Source organism: Colias philodice, chromosome 26 (genome assembly GCF_061535455.1).
Source record: "Colias philodice isolate Cphi_HAF_F1 chromosome 26, ilColPhil1 Martin Lab GWU primary, whole genome shotgun sequence".
In the NCBI taxonomy this organism is placed as follows: domain Eukaryota; kingdom Metazoa; phylum Arthropoda; class Insecta; order Lepidoptera; family Pieridae; genus Colias; species Colias philodice.
The window spans coordinates 2,194,985-2,218,969 of record NC_143111.1 but is presented as its reverse complement, the minus strand read 5'-3'; the positions used below and the strand labels follow the sequence as shown (position 1 = coordinate 2,218,969).

At 37.8% G+C, this 23,985-nt stretch overlaps 3 protein-coding genes and 1 pseudogene across 3 annotated transcripts in view; 2 read left to right on the top strand and 2 right to left on the bottom strand.

Moving 5' to 3' along the window:
• LOC149476771 (E3 ubiquitin-protein ligase SH3RF1-like) overlaps window positions 1-23,985 on the bottom strand; it is a 386,219-nt gene that overhangs the window by 196,684 nt on the left and 165,550 nt on the right. The window lies entirely within an intron of this gene.
• Window positions 10-1,346, bottom strand: LOC149476784 (NF-kappa-B inhibitor cactus-like; annotated as a pseudogene).
• On the top strand, window positions 5,933-17,707 carry LOC149476782 (uncharacterized). The gene is made up of 2 exons (XM_089711140.1): window positions 5,933-7,715; window positions 14,048-17,707. Exon 2 carries the CDS (start codon window positions 14,597-14,599, stop codon window positions 17,705-17,707), a length of 3,111 nt encoding a protein of 1,036 aa, XP_089567266.1. The 5' UTR covers window positions 5,933-7,715; window positions 14,048-14,596.
• LOC149476783 (uncharacterized) lies at window positions 11,824-13,716 on the top strand. Its single transcript, XM_089711601.1, has one exon. The coding sequence runs from the start codon at window positions 11,824-11,826 to the stop codon at window positions 13,714-13,716; it is 1,893 nt and encodes a 630-aa protein (XP_089567727.1).

The following is a 23,985-nucleotide window of genomic DNA, read 5'->3' as shown; positions in this document are numbered from 1 at the left end:
CGGGCTAAAACAGATTAAATTCTTATGTAAAATAGATACACATAATAAAATTAAATTGAATGAAAAATATTGAAAATTTTCATTTATCCTTAAAAAAGATTGGTTTCTTGTAACACGGTTTCTTGTAACACAATCTCACGCAAGACACATACGTAGATGTATATGCTAGTAACTATAAGTTCTGCCCAAGCTTTTGTTTAATCACATGTTTCTTGTGTTACAAACAAACTGAACTACTAAAAATCTTAATTATAGAACCTACACGCATAAAAATTATTTGTTAGGACAACAAAAACAGGGATAACAAAAAAATATGCTGTCATAACAAATGAATTTACTTACAATAACAAATCAACTAGTTTATTTAACAAGGTCAACTAAGTTGTAATAACAAACAGTTTTTACTGCTCTGAAGTTAATTTTGTTGTCTTAACAAAATCGCTTTGTTATTATAATAAATTTTGTTATTGCAATAACAAAATAGTTTTCTTATCAATAAAATTTGTAACTTAAACAAGCTATTCCGTTGCTTTAACAAATCGATTTGTTACTTCAACAAAACAATTTTTTTAAAATAATTGAAAGATTCGGTTACAATAACAAAATAATTTTTTTCAGTAAACATATGAATTACTTATTATAACCTATGTATTTGTTAACACGACATATTATTTGTTATCCCTATATCAACATAACAATTTGTTGTCACAACTTATTTTTTGTTGCTCTAACAAAAAATTTTTCTGCGTATAGTCACTCTAAAAACTTTTGAAACTTGCACTCTGGTTCGTACTCCTCATCATAAGAGTTGGTCTCCGACTGCAGGGGATTGTACACCGTTCTGCTTAAAGACGTCCATCATCTTATCATCTCTGGCGAAGAAGGCGATGTGGTACGGCGTCATTAAATCGTTGTTCATAGCTTCTTTGTTGATGTTAGGCTGCTGACACAGCCATTCTACCAAGGTGTAGTTTTGAGCCCTCACTGCTAGATGCAAAGGTGTATCCCCTCCTTTTAACTCCTTTCCATTGACGTCTGCGCCCCAGAGCGTCAGGAGTTTCATCTTCTCGACGGCGTCTTCTTGCTGGGACGCGACAATATGTACACACTGTTGGTTTTTTGCATTGTATTCCAGCAAAGTGTACCGGTTATCGTCGTTGATGAAATCATGCAAGGAAATCAATTTGTTGACCTCACCGCTACGGCAGAGGAAGTGCACCAAGTTATCACCTTCTTCATTCATGAGTCCAGTAAATACTATATCTGACTTATTCATTCCGCTGATGAATAGCTTGACTGTTAGAACACAAATGAATCATTCTAACATGATCATACATTAAATATGTATTGACATGTGATACTTAACAAATTTTAACCAGGGTCACAAGTTATCACTTTAACTGAGTAATTGTAATATAATACAGCTGCGTTAAACAATCAATTATTTTCTGAATAAAATACAGTTGAATCAATAATATTGTGAATAATTGAGTATTTAAGTTCAATATTTTAAACAAATCATATTGTTTATCATATGTTTATCTGTGTTAAAATTGTGGCATTTTCACATTTTACAAGTGATGTTTTTCACCTACTTTATAATAAATATCGAATCATAATAAATTAATAAAAAATTAACATTTATTTATTTATTTATTTATTTATTTATTTATTTACACACACCCATAGAACTAACTATCATTACAGGTTAACCTAATTCGACAGAGTTCTTTTATAAATTAAGAAAAACAAACATATCTCATAAAAATATAAAAATAAACACGTTGTAACACAAGAATAGCCTATTAAGCCTCAATAATTCATAAACTTAACATTTCTGCTGATAGCATAATATATTTAGTAGTACCTTTGAAAATAAAAAACTGTTTGACAATATTCTCAAAATTTCTGTTAAAGTATTAATTTGAACTCCACATCATATTATTAAAAAACACACGTGTTATTTAAAAAGTTGTAAAGTATCACAAAATAGTTTTCACGTGTCTTTCAAAGAATGGTAAATATTTGAATATTAAAACAAGATTAATAGCTAAAACTTTCAACAATTTCATAAATAACTACTCTAAACAATTTACAAGAAAAAAAAATGATTCTCAATCTCATTGTTAGATATTTGATATTACAATTACCCCTTGTTAGAATTGTAGCACCTTTTCCCTATCACTGGACATAGCTATGTTACTTGCTTACATGTCGTTAAGGCAATTACACGGTTCAACGACCTTAATGATTCTGTCACTACATTTGAATTTGTTTTTTTAACCGCCCTCTATAAATATACATCGTTGTTGAAGTAAAAGTGACCAAAGATTATGGAATTGTATAGTGTATCGTATTGTATCGTAATGTGTTAGTTGGTTTCTACCTAATTTATGTTTTCTCTGAGAGGCAGTAACATATTACATTTATGAATAGTAAATATTGTGTAATGTAGGAAGACTCATCTTTCAACATTAACCGTTATAAGCAAAGTCTCTACTACATGACCCATTCTGGAGACCTTAAGATGACTAAGCAAGTAATTATAAGTTCTAAAGTGGGGAACAGTTAAGAAAACACCGATTTAGAAATTAATTTTATTCAACACGGACTCTAGTACTATATTCTGGAGACCTGATGATGGCTAGGGTGGAGAACATCTCACCTACAGAGATATAAAAGATGGAGTACATTATTTGACGTAATTCTATAGAACGGCCTCTACCATGTCATGGTGTATCGAATGGTAATGGTGACCAGGCAAATGTATTTAGCGTTCTCTGTATATCTCTTCATACCTAGTAGGAATATATGCATGCAACCTACACACACCGAAAAAAATAGGGAAACGGACAAGAAATCACATTTTTTTCGACTTGTTATGTATTTTGTAGTTAGTTCGGGGTTAATTTTTGAAAAACTCGCATAGTTCCCGTTCCCGTGGAATTTCCGGGATAAAACCTATCCTATATTAATCGTGGATAATGTAGCTTTTGAATGGTGAACGGAATTTTTAAAATCGGTCCAGTAGTTTATGAGCCTATTCATTACAATCAAACAAACAAACAAAGTTTTCCTCTTTATAATATTAGTGTAGAAGAAATCATCGGTTCACCCAGTTAAAAGTGCGGAGGTAACGGAACCAACAAAAAATTCAGTTGAATTGAGAATTTCGTCCTATAATGGCGTCGGCTAAAAATGTTGCTATACGTTTATGTCAGTTTTGACTTTCCTACGATTTTATACAATAATATAAAATTAAATGATTTTATACAATATTAAAAAAAATTGCTGATTTTCGGCGGTATGGCGACCATTTGGAACTGTCTGAAAAGTATGGCATGGCGATTTTCGTACATGGCTACACTGGGGTAGAAGCCTTTAAAAATAATGAAAAGATAAAAAAAATCGCAGTCGGATGAAACCCATTAGAAAAGGAGGGGAACATGATGAAAATAAAAGGAAAAATAAATTACGGTCAATCCGAGTTCGGGAAGTGGGAGGGGGGAGCTTTTTAGAGAAAAAAATGGTTTCTCTCGATTTCCGACAAAACTACAAGTCCTACAGAAAAAAATTCAATGGCAAAGCTGTAGGTAAAAAAGTTCTACAACTTTTGTATTCACAATTTTTTCACATAACCTCAAAATTTAGGTGAAAAATTCAAAAAACCAAGTTTTTGGTCTTTTATTTTTATCTACTTCAAAATTTATTGTTTTTCTAAGAAATTTGGTGGAAACTTACTTTATTATGTCCCAAATACACTGTAATTTATTTGATTGAAAATATTTATTTTTTCGCCTTTTTTTTGAATTTATACCAAAAAAACAACCTAAATTTCAATCGAAAAGTCACCCGTCAAAATGTCAGCTTTTTTCAAAAACTGGGGGTGCCTTTTATTCATTGAAATCTCTACTTTCATATGATGTAAAAAAAATAAACACCACTATAGTAAATGTTCTCAGGAAATGCATACAAACTGTGTGATAATGAGCTTTTACTAAATCAGGCACACTTCTCGAACTCTATATCTTCTCTTGTATCGGCTTTTCGGTAATATTTCAAAAGAAAAATAATTATCTGTTCTAAGTTTAATATTTTACAGCATATTCAAAAGCAAAATGATGTCGATAAAAACATTTCAGGTAGTTCGAGAAGTGTGCCTGATTTAGTAAAAGCTAATTTTCACACTGTTTGTATGCATTTCCTGAGAACGTTTACTATAGTGGTGTTTATTTTTTTTACACCATATGAAAGTAGAGATTTCAATGAATAAAAGGCACCCCCAGTTTTTGAAAAAAGCTGACATTTTGACGGGTGACTTTTCGATTGAAAATTAGGTTGTTTTTTTGGTATTAATTCAAAATAAGGCGAAAAAATAAATATTTTCAATCAAATAAATTACTGTGTATTTGGGACATAATAAAGTAAGTTTTCACCAAATTTCGTAGAAAAACAATAAATTTTGAAGTAGATAAAAATTAAAAACCAAAAACTTGGTTTTTTGAATTTTTCACCTAAATTTTGAGGTTATGTGAAAAAATTGTTAATAAAAAAGTTGTAGATCCTTTTATTACCTACAACTTTGCCATTGAACTTTTTTCCGTAGGACTTGTAGTTTTGTCGGAAATCGAGAAAGACCATTTTTTTCTCTTAAAAGCTCCCCCCTCCCACTTCCCGAACTCGGATTTACCGTAATTTATTTTTCCTTACATTTTTATCATATTCACCTCCTTTTCTAATGGGTTTCATCCGACTGCGATTTTTTTTTGTTTCATTAATTATCTACTCTAGTCTAACTGGACTATGATTACCTGTGCAAAAATTAGCCTGGCACAAATGGTTGAATTTTTTTTTTAAATCAACGCATTCACGTCGGTATTGTGGGCTGTAAATTACACCGGAAAAGTATGGCATGACACTACCGCCTACTTCTTTTTTATGGGCTATCGGTAAATCCTAAAATTTTTGTGTTACAAATCGTTTGCCTTCCGTAATTTATCCGACGAGTTCGACGAGCCCACGCGACTAGTCTGCCGGTACCACTGTTCTGACTAAGGTTCTGACCATGATTTTTCTTTTTGTCATTGCGTACTAAGTAAGACCACTGTAGAACCGCCATCCGGTTACAAATGACCCAAAATTTTGTGTCAGTATCTCCCGGCTTTGGATTGTTTTGGACCCTTAAAATATACGATAGAACAGCAATTAATCTTTTTTAAAAAATATTCAAGGCACAGGGAAAATCTGGTTACTGTTTTGTAGGTAGGTATGTGTTTTCTGATAATATTTTACTGTCAAAAATTATCAACACTGGATATTATTCAATGACGCCTTTCAAAAACAAAACTAATTTACAAACAGATTTTTATATCTTTACATACCTATTTTTAACTTTCATTTCATGAACTGCTCATGTAAATACCTATTACAATCTGGTTTAATTTAACAAAACATTCAATTCGGTGAATTTTAGCGTTATTTTGCAAAAAAAACCGCACGTACAGTCCCCCGTCCGAGTCGAACTGACACCGTCAAATTTCGTCGAAAATATGCAATAGAGGTGAGGTTTTATGTGGGTTTTATTATAAATTCGAGTTTTTTCTTGATAATTTAACGATAATAATGAAAATTGAAAAAACAATCAATACAAATTGTTACAAATATTATAACATATTTTTTGGTATAAATTTCATGTATAAATATGTAGCCGTTTTCCTAACAAAATGCGTTTTATGTTCAAAAAGGGGTTGATTTGTATGTATTTTTTTATGTTTAGGCCGTTCTAAACTGAAAAGTAAACAATACACTTTGTTAATTATATCCTTGAGTATCACATATATTTTTTTTAAGACAATCGTACCAACAGTTTCCTCAACAAAATTCAATATGTAGAAGGTGTTTTCCGGTTTTGACCATAGAAATCCCCTTAAATATCGTGATAAGTTACCTCGGAGTCAATTAAAGACTTTCACTCGAAGTGTCCGACTCATCGGATAGTCCATTGAAATGTTACATTTTTAGGCCTTACCTTGCGTTTTTTAGAGGACGCAATTTTATTTTTTTGATGTGTAGGGGGGGTCAGTGTAAAGCTAAAACCACGTTTGTGGGGTCGCCACCCTTTTCCCACGGCCGCCATCTTGAAAATAGGGGTTGAAATGGTTTTTACGGAATATCTCTTAAACTATTTTTCTGATAAAAAAAATTTATTAACATTTTTTGTTGCAAATTAAATTCTCTACAACTTTGGTCCAGTAACTTTTTGTCGTAGAACTATAAATAAAAAAGTTATAGGTGAAAATGTTCAGAAATTCGAAAAAAAAATTTATATTTTTCGATATAACTTTTTTTTTAATCATTTTACGAAAAAATGATATCAGACCATTTTTGTTGATCGTTTTTTAAGGAACAACTTTTATTAGCAACATTTTTTCATTAAGTCAATAGCTAAGGTTTTACAGCGCTCCGAAGTGAGTACTATTTTTCAGTACTCTTAACTATACATATATCCGTTATTTTTTTTTTTTTAATTTTGTTATTATAATTTTTTTAATTATGAATAATTAATTATTGACTCTTTTCCACTCTATTACAGAATTTTACAATTATTGATTTTTAAAATAATTTTAAATCTGATGGCCGTTACCGAGAATACTGTTCAGGTAGAAAATACCCAAGCGACCATAAGGGAACAAAAGAACATCTGCCTGCTATTATTATTATTATTTCTAACCTCTCTTACTATAAGAATAGCTGATAATATTGTGTTGAAGTTGTCGTTCAACTTATACCTTTTAGTTGTGCTACATATTTTGGTACGTGCGGATGTATTTTATTTTGTTTTTAATTGTGACGACGATTTCGAATGATTTTAGATACAATTTTAACTTCAGTGAAAACTATTTTTTTTTGACTAGTATTTAGACTTTTTAAGCGTGCTTTTTATATTATTTCATCATGAGTGATTGTTTTATTTGTAAAAAACCTTTAGATGAAAATAAAATAAGAACTGTGAAGGCAAAAGGTGTAAAAACTTTACTAGACCGAGCTATAGCAAAAAATGGTGAGGTTAATGAACAATTTTTACGAACTGTTTCGGAAGTTACTTTACATGTTGCGTGTTATTGTTATTACGTGGACAATCGAACCGATAATGTTGTTCGTCGTCGCAGCAGCAGCTCCAGTAGTTTATCGTCAGTTTCAGAAGCTCCAGAGCCAGACTTTGATTTTAAGAACAATTGCTTCATCTGTGCCAAAGCAGTTCAGGATCCAAGTAATTCGCGTACAAGCCGACAACCGCGAGTTTGTATTGTACGTAATGAGAGTACAAAAACAAGTATTATGGACCTTATAAACCAACGTTCCGATGACGTTGCAATGGACATTACTAATCGCATAGCTAATATTCCCAGCTTAGTGGCAGTTGGAGCAAGGTATCATAACAACTGCAGCAAGCAATTGTATTCCAAAAAATGGTCGGTCACAAATAAAAAAGATGAACGTAAAAATAATATTGACGCAGCAATGGCGGATGTTTTTTCTTACTTGTATGAAAATAGTGAAGAGTGTCAATGCTTCATGACGGATTTAATGAAATCGATTACAGGAGAGTACATTCCCCAGAAGCGTACAATCATTGAACGATTGAAAGCAAAGTACAAAGACGAAATTGTATTTTTTAACGAATCCGGTCACGATTGTATAGTCTGTTTTAAAGGGTTCTGTTGGCGACGCGCCATTCAAAAAGATTAATATTTTTAATAATTATTTTAATGTACATTAGTCAATATTGTCTATGTTAGATCATTGTTTTTAATCTGTGCGATTGTTTTGTAATTTAACATTATCTGTAAAAGCTGCGGCGAGCCACTGCTGCGGCAGTGACTCGTCCAGTTCTTCGGCCTCCTCTCTCCTGAGCGCACGTATGTAACTAAAGTTTTCTGTCTGTACTTTATATCGCCAAATCTGCATTAAAGCCTCCACTTTTATTTTATCGACGCGACTGGCCTTTTTATTTTCTACTTTACCACCAACATTAGTGGCCATTCGAGCAGGATCATGTTCCGCACACCAAAGAGGACACGCAGTTCGAGAGCACGTGGTGCGGCAAGCCAAGAAGGGCACGTGGTTGCCGCAAAATCTTCTCTGCTGCGGTTACATGTGGGGAGCATAAAATCTGAACCAGCAATAAATTTAGATAAGAAAATACCAGTCGAGTCGCACGTGGCAATGGCGGCAAAAAGTAGCCGGGGTTCTCAAGCTTCGAGCACATCGAAGTCAGCTCGGCGCAAACAACTATTATTAGATGCCGCAAAAAAGAAAGCGGCAATTGAAATTGATTTAATTAACAAAACGTTGGAAGCGGATTTGGCCGCACTTAGTGACGAAGAGGAGGAACAAAAGGTTTACTGCAGCTCACTTAACAGGGAGCCTGTTCGCAGCCTCGTGGAGGAATGGGTGGAAAGCCAGCACATCGAAGCACCTGACGGGCAGGGAGCCCCCAACCAAGGTATAACTACGGGCCCACTGCAACAAGCCGCGCCGCCGCCATTGCCGGCCGCGGCACCTGATTCGATTCACCAGTTGGCTTCTGCAATTAGGGACCTCACCACCGTAAGCTGCAGCAACATGGCGAACAGCAACCTACTCAGCCGGATGAGCACGCCTCGGGATCTTCCAGAATTCTCAGGTGACCCAATGGAATGGTTGTTGTTCAAGCAGGCTTATCAGGAATCAACAAATTTATGTAAATTCACCGATAAAGAAAACATATGGAGGCTGCGAAAATGCCTACGTGGTGCCGCCAAAGAGTCGGTGGCATCATTGTTCATAAGTGCCACGTCACCGTCGAAGATAATGGCCACCTTAGAGTTACAGTTTGGTAACCCAGATGTTATTATTTTAAGAATTCAACGAGATATACAGAAGTTACAACCGTTGCCAAACGATTATTATAATTATATCGTCGCATTTTCAATCAAAATTCAAAATTATGTCGAAGCTGTACGAGCAGTGGGGCGACAGGAGCATCTTCAGGGCTTCAGTATCGTCTCCAGCATCCTTTCAAAGCTCCCCTCCGTTCTCATTGGAAAATGGACGGACTACAGCTACGACCGCATCAAGGAAGGGCGTGAGGCAAGGTTAGTTGTATTGTCAGAATTTTTACACTGTGAAGCGTTAAAGACAACAACCACCTCAAGTAATTTATTGAATTATCGTAATGACAGTAATTATTACAATAGAAACAAAAGCCAAGAAGCGCACAGTAGAACGCATACAGTTTTAATACAGTCCGACAAACATAATAAAATATGTCGTTTTTGCAAGAAAAATACGCATATATTAACAGAGTGCAGATTATTTCAAAAGGCGCTGAAAAAAGTTAGATGGCAGCATGTAAAGAACAATGGGCTCTGTTACAAATGTCTCATATCCAAGCACGAGAGGAACACATGCCCAGCGCCGGTGTGCGACGAGGACGGGTGCGGCCGGGAGCATCACCGCTTACTTCATTATCCGCTCAACAGTGTCGCGAGTGCAAGTGAAGTGATTAGTCTCGGGCAAGTGCCGCGTGAGCCCGAGATAAGGCCTGTTACCGAAAGTATAACACACATAAAAGCAAGTGATTCCCCAAAAGTGTTCCTAAAAGTGGTCCCCATAACTGTACACGGTCCCAACGGCATAGTGCAAACCACGGCGTTATTAGACGACGGTTCGTCGGTGACACTTATAGACTCTAATCTAGCGGCCCGCGTCGGGCTACACGGCCGGCGGGAAACAATGCGCGTGCGAGGCGCGTTCAATAATGAAATTGTTTGCAAATACACACATGTAAATGTAGACCTTAAGGGTTTAGACGATAAGGTGCACAATGTAAAGATGAGGTGCGTTAGTAATTTATGTTTACCGTTACAGTCATTATCTATTATAAACGATCTTAGTTGTTCGCATTTATGTGAAATAAAGAAATATTTATATAATGTAGATTCGAAACCCGAAATTTTAATTGGTCAAGATAATCATCATTTGTTATTACCTTTAGCGGTTAAGATAGGAAATTTGAATGAGCCGTCTGCTACACTTACCCCTCTAGGCTGGTGCGTCCATGGGAAATCTTCTATTCCTAGGGGGCCATATGGGGCCCGTAACTGCTTGCCATCCAGCGCCGAAACCAGCTTGCATATTTCTGTTGCTGCTGATGCTGGCTGCGCTGGTGAAGATGCATACCTGCTAAGGGAGATTCACGAGGAGGTTCGACGGTCTTTTATTTTAGATTCCTTAGGTGTGATGACTAAGCCGCGTCAGCACGCGGACGAGGCTCGCGCGGTCGCCCTACTCGAGGAATCAGCTGAGCTGGTGGACGGCCGGTGGCACGTGAGTCTTCCATGGCGCAGCGACATCACCAACTTACCTGACTCCTACGCTGGAGCGCTTGTGAGATATAAAAGTATTGAAAAGAAAATGTGTAAAGATTTGGGTTTCGCGGTAAGGTACAGGGAAAGGGTTAATCATTTATTAGATAATTCTTATGCAAAAGAATTAACAGATGTCATTCAGCCGTCCCCAAGGTCATGGTATTTGTCTCACTTCGGGGTTGATAACCCCAACAAGAAGAAGCTTCGTTTGGTATTCGATGCTGCTAGTAAGGTAAATGGTAATTGTTTAAATGATTATTTATTAACAGGACCGGATCTATTGTCATCACTATTTGGTATTATGCTGCGCTTTAGGGAAAACAATATTGCAGTAACAGGTGACATTAAAGATATGTTTTTAAGAATTAAAATTAAACAGGAAGATCAGCAGGCTTTGAAGTTTTTATGGAGAAACGACCCGACTGAAGAAATTAAAACGTATGTAATGACATCGCTTATTTTTGGAGCTAACTGCTCGCCGTTTATCGCTCAATTTATTAAAAATAAAAATGCTGAGCGGTATTCTTCCATGTATCCAGCAGCAGTAGACGCCATCCGAAACTCTCACTATATGGACGACTACATAGATAGTTTATCGGATGAAGCGACGGCCATCGAAATGGTAAGAAATATTACACAAATACATAAGTCAGGCGGTTTCGAGATAAGAAACTTCACAAGCAACAGCGTCGCGGTTTTAAACAGCATACCAAAAGAAACCTTGGGTCCCTCGGCAGTAAGGTTCAAAATCGGTGAAACATATGGAGCCGATTCCGAGCGGACTTTGGGTTTAATTTGGTATCCCGAAAAGGATGTATTAGGGTTTGATATATCATTAAAACGCATTCCTGAGAATATTATCTCAGGTGTAGAAAGGCCTACGAAGCGTTTAATGTTAAAGGTAATTATGTCTATTTTCGATGTCTTAGGTTTTTTAATGCCTTTTACAATACAAGGGCGAATTATATTGCAAGATACGTGGCGATTAAATATCGGATGGGATGATAATATTCCCGACGATATTTATCATCGATGGAAACAATGGCTTCATCTACTTAAGGTAATTAAAGACATACGTATACCTAGGTGCTACAAGCGAGTCGTACGAGCTACGTGCGACAAAGACAGGGCGCCTACGAGTGCAAGCGAGATGCAAGACACCTCGTCATCGGCCGGGGTGACGTCACAATCCCCTTCACTTCCAACACGTAGCGTATCGCGTGCGTCTACGCAATGTACTACGGATTGCTACGACGATGTAGCGCATACTGCATACGCTACGGGCTATAGCAACCTACAGTTGCATGTGTTTTGTGATGCTAGCTCGAAGGCGATGTGTACGGTAGGTTATTGGCGATGGGAATATAATAATTCAATTCATGTAGCATTTATTGCAAGTAAGTGTAAGGTTATGCCTGTAAAGCCCTTAACAATACCCAGGGCCGAACTGCAAGCGGCATTGCTAGGTGCACGGCTAGCAAATACTATTTTAAAAGAGCATAGGATGAAACCTGTGCGCAGGTATTTTTGGTGCGACTCGACCACGGTGCTTCACTGGATTCGCAATAACACACGTTCTTATAAAACGTTTGAAGCGAATCGCTTGGGCGAGATCGACAAGTTATCACAGGTCAGTGAATGGAATTATATACCTACTAAGTTGAACATTGCGGACTTGGCGACTCGTGAGTCATTCGACGCGTCGTTACAATATGAATGGTATACGGGGCCATCATTTTTATATGATAACAAATGTGATTGGCCGAAAGATGTTATTAGGTCAGCGGATGTGATGTCCGTTTGTGTAAATGTTTTAGAACGGGATCAACTTAATTTACCGGTACCTGACCCATCAAGATTTTCTTCATGGTTGCGGTTGAAGCGAGCTACTGCAATGGTTTTATTGTTTATTGATAAATGCAAGGGGCTGCCCGGGGAAATGAATTGCAGTATTATGGAGCGAGCGGAGCGTTTACTTTTAAGACACGCACAGCTGGAATCCTTCGGTGAGGACATAGCCGCATTAAATAATGGTAAGCCACTCAGCCGCGTTAGCCGACTTTTAACATTATCACCGTACTTAGACGAACATGATTTACTACGTGCGGGTGGACGGATCGACGCTGCGATTGACGTGAGTCATAGTGTTAAAAGACCTATTATTTTGGACGGGCGGCATCCCATATCAAAATTAATTGTTCGTCATTACCATGTTAAGGCAGCTCATGGTAATCAAGAGACCGTGGTGAACGAGTTAAGGCAACGGTATTGGCTACTCAAACTTAGGTCAACAGTTAAATTTGTAGCGTCAAGATGTATGCTGTGTAGGATAAGGAGGTGCAAGCCGTCTACACCACGTATGGGAGATTTACCAGAGGCGCGCGTGGCGCATCACCAGCGCCCTTTTACTCATTGCGGACTGGACTTGTTCGGTCCAATGGAGGTGACAGTGGGACGTCGAAGGGAGAAAAGGTATGGGGTTTTATTTACCTGTATGACGGTGCGCGCTGTTCATCTAGAGATAGTTCCATCTCTCACTGCAGATTCATTAATCATGGCGTTAAGACGAATGGCTGCTAGACGCGGTTGGCCGCGCTACCTGTACTCTGATAATGGTACTAACCTGCGAGGTGCTGATGCCGAGCTGCAACGATCTATACAGTCCATGGATACGGAAGCTCTGAAAAATGAAGGTATCAATAACGGGTTCGAATGGTCGTTTATACCTCCCGGTAGCCCCCATTGGGGTGGGGCATGGGAGAGGCTGATACGAAGTGTCAAGACAGCCTTAAAGGTTGTCTTGCGTGAACGTGCACCACGGGAGGAGGTTTTAAGTACGCTGCTGGCTGAAGTTGAAAACATAGTTAATAGTCGACCGCTGAAGTACGTTGCTACTGACGCTGAGGATGTAGAAAGCCTGACTCCAAATCACTTTCTACTAGGTTCGTCGTCCAATCTACCAATCATAGGTGAGTTTCAAGCTTCAGATGGTTACTCGCGTAAGCAGTGGCGCGTAGCACAACGGCTCACAGACATGTTCTGGCGGCGATGGGTGAAGGAGATCCTTCCTACACTCATCCCCAGAACCAAGTGGTGGGAGGACGGCGACAAACCGTTGCAGGTGGGAGATATGGTTTTGGTTGTTGATCCGAACTCTTCAAGAAATTCGTGGCCGAAAGGCCGCGTAACCCGAATCCTTCCTGGCCAGGATGGGCGAGTGAGACTGGTCGAAGTGCGAACGAGCACAGGGACGTGGCGCAGATGTGCGTCACGCGTCGCTCCCATTCCTATGTTGGAGTGCTGAGTCAGCACTGGGGTGGGGAGTGTTGGCGACGCGCCATTCAAAACGATTAATATTTTTAATAATTATTTTAATGTACATTAGTCAATATTGTCTATGTTAGATCATTGTTTTTAATCTGTGCGATTGTTTTGTAATTTAACATTATCTGTAAAAGCTGCGGCGAGCCACTGCTGCGGCAGTGACTCGTCCAGTTCTTCGGCCTCCTCTCTCCTGAGCGCACGTATGTAACTAAAGTTTTCTATCTGTACTTTATATAGCCAAATCTGCATTAAAGCCTCCATTTTATTTATCGACACGACTGGCCTTTTATTTTCAACATCATCATCAACAGGTTCATTTATAAAATTATATCAAACAAACCGCCTTCTCATAAGAAAAATGATGTTCGTGAAGAGAGATTGCAAATAGTTAGAGATGCAGCTGCTATTATTTTAGAAGATATTCGTTCACAGTATTACGAGACAAAGGAGTATCCACCTTCTGATAGTTTTCTGAAGGATGTTAATACTCTGATTCCCGAAACTTTATCAGTTTTATTAAAAGGAATTATTTGTCAATCAAAACGCAAGTCACTAAATGCAGCGGAAAGAAAGTGCGCATCAATTGCTCATTCAATCATTGCAGCAACTCGACCTGCTTCATTTCTCCTCTGCTACTTGGAGTAGGATCTTTCCTGTATAAAAAATATGGCTCCAGTAATCTTATTGATGTTCTTTCATCGTTAGGATTCTCCGCATCCTATAATGCCATTTCATTATTCGAAGATTCTTGTGCTTTTCGTCCGGCGCGTAATATCTTACCACATGCTTTTTTTCAGTTTGTTTTTGACAATGCTGATTTTAATTGCAATACAATCGATGGTAAAAATACCTTCCATGCGATGGGTGGTATTCAATGCGTTACACCTTACGACAGTATCGAAACTGATACTAGTTTACCACGAGTATCCAAAAAAATACCAGCTTCAATTAAATCTACGCTTGGGTTAATTCCTCTTGTATCCTACTCAAAAGGCAAAACCGTTGGTCTGAGTAAAATAAATGTTTCAGTAATTGAAAAGGCCACACAATCGACCAAACAAATTGTTCCTACACCTTGTGATTTTATGTGGCTGTATGGTAAGTGGTCATTCACTGTGAATATCAGCGGATGGAACGGATTTATGATTGAAGCTACTGCTGAAAAACCTTTTCAAAGAAGTAGAATTATATGTTTGCCATTTATAAACGCTCCGCCATCAGATTACGATACAATTTTAACATCACTTCTGTTTTCTATTGAAAAATGTAAAGCTTCCAATCAAAATACATGCATTGTGACATTTGATTGGAAGGCTCGAGACATTACAGCTGCTGCTGATCCTAATACCGATCTATCGAAGGTCGTAGTTCGATTAGGTGGGTTCCATTTGCTCATGTCGTTCATAGGTTCGATTGGATATATCATGTCTGGTAGTGGACTCGAAGATATTTTCAAATTAATTTATGCTGAGAACTGTGTTCAGCACATAATGTCTGGACATGCGTATGGTAGGGCTGTACGTGCTCATTTGCTAGTGCATTTATCAGTAACAAAAATAGTTATGGATTCGATAGAATTTACCGAAGAAGAACGAGATTTTTTGGATGATAATAGTACTGATATTGATAGAACAAGAATTTTTGAAGCTATACATAATCCTCTATTCCAACAAATAACAACCAAATTTGAGGAGGCTTTAAGCATGCTGGAAAGTAAAGGACCAACGGCAAAATTATGGATTCAATATTATAGATTGGTCACTCTTGTGGAACATTTCATAGAGGCAGAACGTTCCGGAAATTGGTCTTTGCATCTGAAGACTATCAGAAACATGCTCCCGATTTTCCACTCAAGTGGGCATTTCTTGTATGCCAAGTCGAGTCATCTATACTTGCAAGATATGCTGAATCTTGAGAAAACAATGACTCCCGAAGAATTTCACTCTTTCACAGCTTTAGGCTATTTTACTATTAGACGAACAGATAAATTTTGGAGTGGCATCATGTCTGATCAAACAATTGAACAGACTCTTATGAGAATGTTTAAATCATCTGGAGGATTAACACACGGTCGTGGTATTACTGAGAGTACGCTGGCATCGTGGACCCTTGGAATGATACGTCTACAAGATGTTTGTGAGCAAATAACAGAATACTGCAACCTTTCAATGGATACTTCAGAACAACATATTGATTACCGAGATTCACGCATACAACGTGACAACGAAGATCTTGAAAAAATTGATAATTGGTTCGCAACTCATGTCTTTACCCTAGATCGCTCTGAATTAATTTGCATTGCTGACGGTATAGTTGCTTCAGAGAATATTAATTGTCAACGGGCCTTTGAGATAGGAGAAGATTTGATTACTAATATCACAGGATCTGATTTTCAACGGCTATCATTTCAGCGTAAAAATAAGGTTCTTCCTTTCAGCGCTATGACAAGTACAATTGAAGTTGATAAATCTCGTGTCGTCATAAATCCATTACTCTTATTTCAACGAATGTGCATTTCAAGAGAAACAATCGGTGATGTCAAAGAATACTTAGGGTATGAATTAGCACCTTTCCCATTGTCATTATTTGCGGAGGATGGCATGAGAAAAGGTACTAAGTCGTCTTTGTTTAATGCCTTTACACCGGTGGAACGATCCTCTAACACCAGCGCCAGGAGTCATTTTGTCATTGACGGTGGTTTTCTTTTACATAAAGTAGTTTGGGATCGAAATTCATCCTTCAATGATATAACTACTAAATATGTCAAATATGTACAAGAACACTTTGGGCTCTCTGCAAGCATTGTGTTTGACGGTTACTCGGACGACCCTGATATTGCAGGAACAAAGTCTTGGGAGCGTTTGCGCCGCACGAAAAAACACCAGTCGACAGAAGTAATATTTAACAAGAACACTATACCGACGTTATCACAAGAGAAATTTCTTGGTAATGAGAAGAACAAATCTAACTTTATTATACTTCTTAAAACTGCATTCTCGGAAAAAGGTTTCACTGCTGACCAAGCAGAATCAGATGCAGACACTCTTATCGTTCGCTCTGCTCTTGCTGCATCTCCATTATTCGATACCGTTACTATTGTAGCTGAAGATATTGACATACTGATATTGCTCACAGCACTTGGTAGAGAACAAGCAAATGTATTTTTTTTGAAACCATCAAAAGGACGAACAGCAGAACAATTATATTGTGCGTCAGGTTTTATTTACGGAGATGTCATTGCGGACAACTTGCTGTTTCTTCATGCTTTTTCAGGATGTGACACAACTTCAGCTCCTTACAATATCGGTAAAATGAAATTTTTGAAAACCCTGGAAAAACATTTAGAGTTTGCAAGTGGAACGGCTTTGTTTCTCAACAAGAGAGTTGACCCTGCTTTACTCATTGTAATTGGTGAACGTTTTTTTATCTCTTTATACGGTGGTAATAAAGATGATAATTCTCTTGATAGCCTAAGATACAAACAATTCACCAAGGCAGTGACAAAAAGTACATTTAACTTATCTTCACTTCCTCCAACACAAGACACAGCTCGCTTTCATACGTTACGAGTCTACCATCAGGTCCAGTCGTGGCTTGGTAATTACATTGATCCTGAAGACTGGGGCTGGAAAAAAAGTGGAAAATTATTGATGCCAGTGCAGAGTTCTAAACCTCCAGCACACCCTGAGCTTCTAAAATTGATCTTTTGCAAATGCAAAGGAAACTGCGGAGCGATGTGTGGATGTCGAAAAGCAGGGCTAAAATGTTCTGCAGTGTGCTTCCATTGTTCTGGAGAGACTTGCAGCAACGTAATGGAGCTCTCAGAATTAATAAATGAAAATGACTTTGACGATGAACCGCCGACATTAACACCCCTTCCTTCTCCAGTTCCCCCACTGATATTTAATTCAGGAAGCCGATCAGATGCTGAGCCGCAGCCTGGTCCATCGAAAAGACTGAGGACGGAGTAGTTCAAATTTAGAAAATCATCGTGGATTATGCCTATTGGGGATACCACGTAAAAAAAAACGCGCCTCTAGACTCTACCTCGTGGGTGGTGGGGAAAAGAGTCAATAATTAATTATTCATAATTAAAAAAATTATAATAACAAAATTAAAAAAAAAAAAAAAAATAACGGATATATGTATAGTTAAGAGTACTGAAAAATAGTACTCACTTCGGAGCGCTGTAAAACCTTAGCTATTGACTTAATGAAAAAATGTTGCTAATAAAAGTTGTTCCTTAAAAAACGATCAACAAAAATGGTCTGAATTCATTTTTTCGTAAAATGATAAAAAAAAAAGTTATATCGAAAAATATAAATTTTTTTTTCGAATTTCTGAACATTTTCACCTATAACTTTTTTATTTATAGTTCTACGACAAAAAGTTACTGGACCAAAGTTGTAGAGAATTTAATTTGCAACAAAAAATGTTAATAAATTTTTTTTATCAGAAAAATAGTTTAAGAGATATTCCGTAAAAACCATTTCAACCCCTATTTTCAAGATGGCGGCCGTGGGACAAGGGTGGCGACCCCACAAACTTGGTTTTAGCTTTACACTGACCCCCCCTACACATCAAAAAAATAAAATTGCGTCCTCTAAAAAACGCAACCCCAAATGTAACTTTTCAATGGACTATTTTCCTTTTGTTTCAGTGGATAATCCGCCTCCCAAGAATCCACCAATTCTTGGAAGAGACCAGAGCTCCTCTCCCCATGGCCGCCAAGCTAATTCGTTTCGTAGACATGTATAATGAATCATTAGATCATCAGGCTTAGTGTTGTTTTGTTTGTAAACAAAGCCAAGTAATTGTATTTACTGTTTGTCAAATATCATCAAACATTTTTTTTAAATAAGTCTCGGTAGTTGCTAAGCTTATAGTTCTTTATTGGTGTACAGTAGAAATACTTATATGGGTTCAATGTTTAACTAATTTGAATACATTTGCAAATTAAATTGCAAAAAAATCGATTAGTTTTTTTTATTTTTCGTCATGGCGTATGACCCTGGGTAGTAGCAGAAGCCCTAACGATTTCGTCTCTGATTTAAAAAGTCGGATGGAGATTTTACGTCCCATACCCGCATCAAATCACGCACAAAAACCATCTTTCATTTTTAAAGACTTGCCAGAAGCTACACACGTTCTACTTCGAGACGATACAGTGAGACGTCCTTTACAAGCTTATAAAGTCAGACTGACCATACAGCTCTTTCACCCACCCCAATTTCCCTAAATTTTGAAACCCCATGTCCCAGTGCACCTGTCACCACCAGATCTGGGAGACGTGTTAGATTTAGAAATATGTTACTTATAAATTTTTTATATATATTTTTTGTTTTTGTTTTTTGTTCATATATTATTTTGTAATGTTTTTTATCTGTATACTCATATTTTCTTCGTAGGGGGGTGGTGTGGCGTTTCTTATTTATATGTTTTCAATTACGACAACACTACTAGAGCAGGCTCCAAGGAGATCTACCGTCTGGTGCAGGTGCTGTCGGGGCACAGGATAGGATAGGGCGTGAACCGGCCCCCTCTTGCCACCACTGCAGCAGCCAACTTGACACGGCTCAACACACGTTGGTCGAGTGTCCAGCATGGACAGCCGAAAGGAGGCCTCTCGAGGGCTTGCTGGGTACAAACAACGAGTTGAACCTGCCAACCCTCGTGAAAATGATGGTCGCTGATGACGCGAAATGGAGTATTGTCGCAGCCTTCTGCGAAACAATAATGAAGGCGAAGGAAGATGCAGAGAGGGCCCGGGAAAATGACCCAGCGGCGGACCCTCTGCGTCGGCGCAGACCTGGCAGACGCAGGCGTCTATACGTCCAGCGCCAGCCCTAAAACAAGAGCCAAAACAAACACAGGGGGGAGGTTTACGTAGAGACGAGCATACTATAGTTATGCTCGCTGCAAGTAAACCGGCCCCCCCCCTGCGATGGAAGGCGGATTGCCCGATAATAGGGCGACGTTATCATTACACGATACCGTCGCCTATTGTCATGTATGGGCTTAGACGAGTCGCCAAGTTGCGGCAATCACCATGTAGGCGGTGGGGGTACAAGGCCTAGCTGTTAACCCCTGCCGTTGGGTTTTAGTGGGTATGGCTTTTGCGAGTCCCACATACCCCCTCATACAGAAAAACTGTAGAGGGGGATGCGTAAGTGCATTTTCCAACGTAAAAAAAAAAGGCTCCAAGGAGATGTTCGTTTGCAAAAATAGCGGACCTAAATCTGACTTCTGATATATATTGTATAGATCCCAGACATCCTATAGACAGATTTTGCCAACCAGTTTTGTGGTCCCCCTCCCCCCACCCTGGTAATTAAATATGGCATACAAAGAAAAAAATAAAAATTTCCAAAACATGCCGTGTGGGGTATTAAATGAAAGAGCTTATTGAGTAGATCCACTGTTGTTTTTCACCTTGTTTCTGGGTTTCATAGAAGAATAGAAGAATAAGAATAAAATACATTTATTAGAATCACCAAAGTACCACCACCACATAAAACACTATAGAAAATAACAAGATAAAAAAACTTAAAAGCTAAAAATCTAATAAAATAGATGGTTGTTGCATCGCCTTTAGATATTTCATGTATCCGTAAAATGTTGTTATGATATCCTGTTTAATTTTTGGAAAAATACCGTATCATTATGCACAGAATTTTATCTGTTCATATGTCCGTTAGTTTCATCTACAATAAGTGAATATGCAGCATCATCAACATCATTTATTACATCATTACTGGACCATGAACGTTTTTTATTAGCATGCTGGATTTAGTTCTATTTAGTTCTGTGTATTTTTAACGTCCCCAGAACTTCTGATTTCAGATCAAGACATGGCAGGATTTCACCTAAATGATGATGACATTTTGAATAGCACTATGTTCAGCTATATAAGTAGCTATTTTTAAATCCGCAGTTTTGTTATTCTTCGAAACTGTTTTTACAAAAGGCAATTGCTGACAGGACTTCGCCGCTTTATCTAATGACACAACTTTTATGTGTTTTTTACTCTTTGCGTGAAAGTTAAGTTCGTTCTTGTGGGGTATAGTTCTTGCAATTCACGACTGCGATCGGTCTTTAGTTGTGGCAAAAACGTATCTGTATACTTGTTAATGTGTGCGTGCACGCAGTAATATGTAGAGTTGACAAATAAAAATTGAAGTTCGTTTTTTTTCTGTTATAACTATTTAGGGAAGTAATTGATAATAAGACAAAGTTTTATTAGTAGTATTATTTAAATTATTCTTCTTCATTCAAAGTTTCGCCATCTTCGGTATCGCTGACACGTTTCACCTACACAAACTCCAAAGTCGTAATCTAAGTACTTCGTGTAAAAATGATGTTCGTGAAGAGAGATTGCAAATAGTTAGAGATGCAGCTGCTATTATTTTAGAAGATATTCGTTCACAGTATTACGAGACAAAGGAGTATCCACCTTCTGATAGTTTTCTGAAGGATGTTAATACTCTGATTCCCGAAACTTTATCAGTTTTATTAAAAGGAATTATTTGTCAATCAAAACGCAAGTCACTAAATGCAGCGGAAAGAAAGTGCGCATCAATTGCTCATTCAATCATTGCAGCAACTCGACCTGCTTCATTTCTCCTCTGCTACTTGGAGTAGGATCTTTCCTGTATAAAAAATATGGCTCCAGTAATCTTATTGATGTTCTTTCATCGTTAGGATTCTCCGCATCCTATAATGCCATTTCATTATTCGAAGATTCTTGTGCTTTTCGTCCGGCGCGTAATATCTTACCACATGCTTTTTTTCAGTTTGTTTTTGACAATGCTGATTTTAATTGCAATACAATCGATGGTAAAAATACCTTCCATGCGATGGGTGGTATTCAATGCGTTACACCTTACGACAGTATCGAAACTGATACTAGTTTACCACGAGTATCCAAAAAAATACCAGCTTCAATTAAATCTACGCTTGGGTTAATTCCTCTTGTATCCTACTCAAAAGGCAAAACCGTTGGTCTGAGTAAAATAAATGTTTCAGTAATTGAAAAGGCCACACAATCGACCAAACAAATTGTTCCTACACCTTGTGATTTTATGTGGCTGTATGGTAAGTGGTCATGCACTGTGAATATCAGCGGATGGAACGGATTTATGATTGAAGCTACTGCTGAAAAACCTTTTCAAAGAAGTAGAATTATATGTTTGCCATTTATAAACGCTCCGCCATCAGATTACGATACAATTTTAACATCACTTCTGTTTTCTATTGAAAAATGTAAAGCTTCCAATCAAAATACATGCATTGTGACATTTGATTGGAAGGCTCGAGACATTACAGCTGCTGCTGATCCTAATACCGATCTATCGAAGGTCGTAGTTCGATTAGGTGGGTTCCATTTGCTCATGTCGTTCATAGGTTCGATTGGATATATCATGTCTGGTAGTGGACTCGAAGATATTTTCAAATTAATTTATGCTGAGAACTGTGTTCAGCACATAATGTCTGGACATGCGTATGGTAGGGCTGTACGTGCTCATTTGCTAGTGCATTTATCAGTAACAAAAATAGTTATGGATTCGATAGAATTTACCGAAGAAGAACGAGATTTTTTGGATGATATTAGTACTGATATTGATAGAACAAGAATTTTTGAAGCTATACATAATCCTCTATTCCAACAAATAACAACCAAATTTGAGGAGGCTTTAAGCATGCTGGAAAGTAAAGGACCAACGGCAAAATTATGGATTCAATATTATAGATTGGTCACTCTTGTGAAACATTTCATAGAGGCAGAACGTTCCGGAAATTGGTCTTTGCATCTGAAGACTATCAGAAACATGCTCCCGATTTTCCACTCAAGTGGGCATTTCTTGTATGCCAAGTCGAGTCATCTATACTTGCAAGATATGCTGAATCTTGAGAAAACAATGACTCCCGAAGAATTTCACTCTTTCACAGCTTTAGGCTATTTTACTATTAGACGAACAGATAAATTTTGGAGTGGCATCATGTCTGATCAAACAATTGAACAGACTCTTATGAGAATGTTTAAATCATCTGGAGGATTAACACACGGTCGTGGTATTACTGAGAGTACGCTGGCATCGTGGACCCTTGGAATGATACGTCTACAAGATGTTTGTGAGCAAATAACAGAATACTGCAACCTTTCAATGGATACTTCAGAACAACATATTGATTACCGAGATTCACGCATACAACGTGACAACGAAGATCTTGAAAAAATTGATAATTGGTTCGCAACTCATGTCTTTACCCTAGATCGCTCTGAATTAATTTGCATTGCTGACGGTATAGTTGCTTCAGAGAATATTAATTGTCAACGGGCCTTTGAGATAGGAGAAGATTTGATTACTAATATCACAGGATCTGATTTTCAACGGCTATCATTTCAGCGTAAAAATAAGGTTCTTCCTTTCAGCGCTATGACAAGTACAATTGAAGTTGATAAATCTCGTGTCGTCATAAATCCATTACTCTTATTTCAACGAATGTGCATTTCAAGAGAAACAATCGGTGATGTCAAAGAATACTTAGGGTATGAATTAGCACCTTTCCCATTGTCATTATTTGCGGAGGATGGCATGAGAAAAGGTACTAAGTCGTCTTTGTTTAATGCCTTTACACCGGTGGAACGATCCTCTAACACCAGCGCCAGGAGTCATTTTGTCATTGACGGTGGTTTTCTTTTACATAAAGTAGTTTGGGATCGAAATTCATCCTTCAATGATATAACTACTAAATATGTCAAATATGTACAAGAACACTTTGGGCTCTCTGCAAGCATTGTGTTTGACGGTTACTCGGACGACCCTGATATTGCAGGAACAAAGTCTTGGGAGCGTTTGCGCCGCACGAAAAAACACCAGTCGACAGAAGTAATATTTAACAAGAACACTATACCGACGTTATCACAAGAGAAATTTCTTGGTAATGAGAAGAACAAATCTAACTTTATTATACTTCTTAAAACTGCATTCTCGGAAAAAGGTTTCACTGCTGACCAAGCAGAATCAGATGCAGACACTCTTATCGTTCGCTCTGCTCTTGCTGCATCTCCATTATTCGATACCGTTACTATTGTAGCTGAAGATATTGACATACTGATATTGCTCACAGCACTTGGTAGAGAACAAGCAAATGTATTTTTTTTGAAACCATCAAAAGGACGAACAGCAGAACAATTATATTGTGCGTCAGGTTTTATTTACGGAGATGTCATTGCGGACAACTTGCT